The 3,105-nt window shown below is 63.2% G+C and overlaps 1 protein-coding gene across 1 annotated transcript; it reads right to left on the bottom strand.

Annotated features, from left to right (window-relative positions):
• Positions 1 to 43: 43 nt before the first annotated feature.
• On the bottom strand, positions 44 to 3,102 carry SSH3 (slingshot protein phosphatase 3; the record flags this gene model as incomplete). The annotated part of the gene is made up of 10 exons (XM_010727981.2): positions 44 to 411; positions 707 to 853; positions 930 to 976; positions 1,044 to 1,172; positions 1,244 to 1,511; positions 1,732 to 1,797; positions 1,887 to 1,958; positions 2,024 to 2,142; positions 2,613 to 2,766; positions 2,840 to 3,102. Coding segments are annotated over 10 exons (1,620 nt in total), but the record flags the coding sequence as incomplete, so codon positions are not given.
• Between the last annotated feature and the right edge of the window lie 3 nt (positions 3,103 to 3,105).

Below are 3,105 nucleotides of genomic sequence, written 5' to 3' on the forward strand. Positions count from 1 at the left end.
TTCCGCCGCCTGTGGCTCCCAGAAGCTGCTATGCCGGCTGCACACGAGCACCGCGGTTACCCGCAGCCCCGCCCGCACGGAGTCCCGGTTCCTGTTGTCCGAGCGGGTGGGACCCCGCGGGCTTCGCCTCTGCCCCCCAGGTACGCCGTCCTACAGCCCACTGCCCCCGAGAGGGGCGTGACCGCAGCGTGCCCGGCCCGCTGTACCCACCTGGCGTTCAGGATACCCTGGTAGAAGTCGAGCTGGCGCATGAAGCCGGGGTTGGGCTGCACGCCGGGCCGGCAGCGCTGGACGTGGCGCAGTGCCCGCTCCAGGGACCACCCGAACTCCTTCATGGCGTAGGCCAGCACTGTGGCTGCCGAGCGGCTCAGCCCCATGCGGCAGTGCACCAACGCCCGGCCCCCACGGGCCCTGCCATGTAACCTCACTGCGATGCAGCTCCTGGGGACCCAACGGCTTCCCAGTGCCACCTGTGTCCCCAGCGCTCCAAAGATACTGCCCCACACTGCTCCTAAGGCCTCCAGTTCTCCCAGTGCCTCCCCCTGCTTCTAGTTCTCACAGTGTTCTCAGAGCTGCCAGTGTCCCCCGTGCCCCACAGTTGTGTCATTCTCAGTGCCCCAGGATCCCTCTCCCGCCCACTGTCCCCAAAGCTCCCAGCCACCAAGATGCCCCCCTGGCACCCCACAGCACCCCCGCTCCCACTAACTTGATGTCAGAGAGGAAAAGGAAGGTGTCATTCCAGTGGGGCAGCAGTTGGGCCGTCTCTTCGTCATATACCCGCACATTCATGTAGTTGAACAGTGCTGGGAAGAAGTTGTCAATCTCCCGTGCCACGTTCAGGATGTGAGTCACACTGCGGGGCAGTGAGCACTGAGGCCATACCCATGTTCCATTGCCCACCATCACTGCCATCTCATACCCACGCTCACCAGTTCTGCTGCAGCTCCTCCAGGTTGGCTGCATTCCACTCAGAGCCCTATGACGGTGGTGATGCTGTAGGATGGTCGGGAATAGTGGTACCCAACAGCCCATCCCATGCCCACCAGGTAGATGTGTGGGAAGACATGTGAAGGCCGGTCCATTTGCGCCAGCACCAGCAGCATCTCATTGTCAATGAAGTCCTTGTGCTGTTCCAAGCTGTGCCCCATGCGCCGCTCCAGCTCTGTCCTCACCTGGCACCCACCAAGGGGTGAGGGACGGTGATGGGACCCCTGTGCCCTCCCTTGTCCCCCCCGGCACTCACTTCCTTAGAAGTGATGCTCTCCAGGTCAGCAGATGTTAGCACATCCCGCAGCAGTGCCCGCACCGCACGCTCTGTTGGCTCTGTGGGCAGCAGCAAGCCAGGCCGCACGGACTCCAAGTCGGCCATGGCCAGCCATTCATTGAGGCAGCTCTGCTCCGAGTCCAGTGCTGCTGCGTATTCCTGCACCCAGGCCAGTGCTGGGCCCCCTGGGATGTACCCACCCTGGGCTGCCAGCTTGCAGGCACGGTGCAGCTCCTGCAGCACGGCCCTGGGCATAAACACTGGTACATTGAGTCTGTTCCATGGCTGCAGCCATGCCAGCCTCTCCCAGCACCACATCCCCCCGAGCCCAGCATGACTTGTCTCTGGTCATGGTGCTCATGATGCTGCCCCACACCCTTGCATCCTGAGCCCTTGTCCAAAACAGTAATGTACACATCCCCATCCCCATGGCAATGCCCATGTCCCCATGCCCACAGCCGGCTCACCACATGGTCTGGATGGAGATGGGCTTGAAGATGCGTGTCTGCCCCCCAGATGTCACACTAAACCCCCTGGGCACCGCAGGGACACACGTGGCTCAGGGTGGGCATTCTTGCTGCACCCCTTTCAGCAGACCCCATCCACCCCACCCATTCCTTACCCATCACCATCGAGGAAGACCTGGGTGTTGCTCCAGAGGGGCAGCACCATGCCCAGGGTGCAGCAGTTGGCCCTGAGGCAGGCAGGGGTCAGAGTGTGACCATCACCCATCCCCCCTAGCCTCCCAGCCCCACTCACCCTTCGTGTGGGAAGTCCACGCCCAGCAGTGCTGTCTGTCCCTCAGCGCCCACCTCCTCTGGCCGCACCACCAGCAGGTATCGCACCCGCTGTGGCCACGCTGACTCCAGCTGCACTGCCTGAGGTTGGGACCTGAGTGGGGGTCCCCAGGCGGACAAGGGGCTGGGCCAGGCTGGATCCCAGCACACCCCCATCGCTATTGCCATCCCATTGTATTTCCATATATCCCATCCCAGTCTTGTCCCTGTCCCGAATTCATCCGCATCCCATCATCATCTGCATACCTTTCCCAACACATTCCAACCCCACTGCCATCACTATCTATATCCTGTCCCCCACCTCCACTCCCGTCCCATCTCCATCCTGTTCCCATTTCCATCCTCATTTGGTCCCCATTCCCATCACCATCAGCACACATATCCTCATCCCATCCTGTCCCTTTTGCCATCTCCATCCCATTTGTATTCCCATCTGCATCCTCCTTACACAGTGACCCTATCCCTGCCACCGTCCCCATCCCATCCCCAACCCATTCTGCATCCTGTCTCATCACCCTCCCCACCCCACACCATCGCGGTGGAGGTCCCACCAGCTGGATGGCGTCCTGTGATCTCAGCAGCTGCATCATGAGCTGGAGGTGCCGCTCCTGCCGCCCGGGCTGCACGGCGGGGGACGGTCCGGAGGCTGGCGGCTCCTCGGCAGGCAGCAGCAATGCGGCCCCCCGGACCAGCGCGAAGCTCTGCCTGGGGCAGGAGGGCCGTGAGCGGGACGGGATCACCCCCCAGTACCCCTTAACCCCCGGTGCCCCCATCTCACCGCCGCTGCAGGTGGCCGCGCCTGGGCGCATCGTCTTCCTGTAAAGCACGACAGGGAGAGTGAGCACAGCCATCCTGGCGGCGGCGTGGGCACGACGCGACTCCCCCGCCGTTTGCGGCACAGGCACGGTAAGAAGAGTTCCGCTGCCGGCCGAGAGCTCCAGGCAGCTCGGGAAGGTCTCGACCTGTTTCCCCTGGGTGAAGCGCTCGCGAGTGGGGGTGGGGGGACAACGAGGGACTGCCCCAGTCCGACCTGACGGCACCTCC

The sequence above is a fragment of the Meleagris gallopavo genome, unplaced genomic scaffold (genome assembly GCF_000146605.3).
Source record: "Meleagris gallopavo isolate NT-WF06-2002-E0010 breed Aviagen turkey brand Nicholas breeding stock unplaced genomic scaffold, Turkey_5.1 ChrUn_random_7180001951169, whole genome shotgun sequence".
Taxonomy (NCBI): Eukaryota; Metazoa; Chordata; class Aves; order Galliformes; family Phasianidae; genus Meleagris; species Meleagris gallopavo.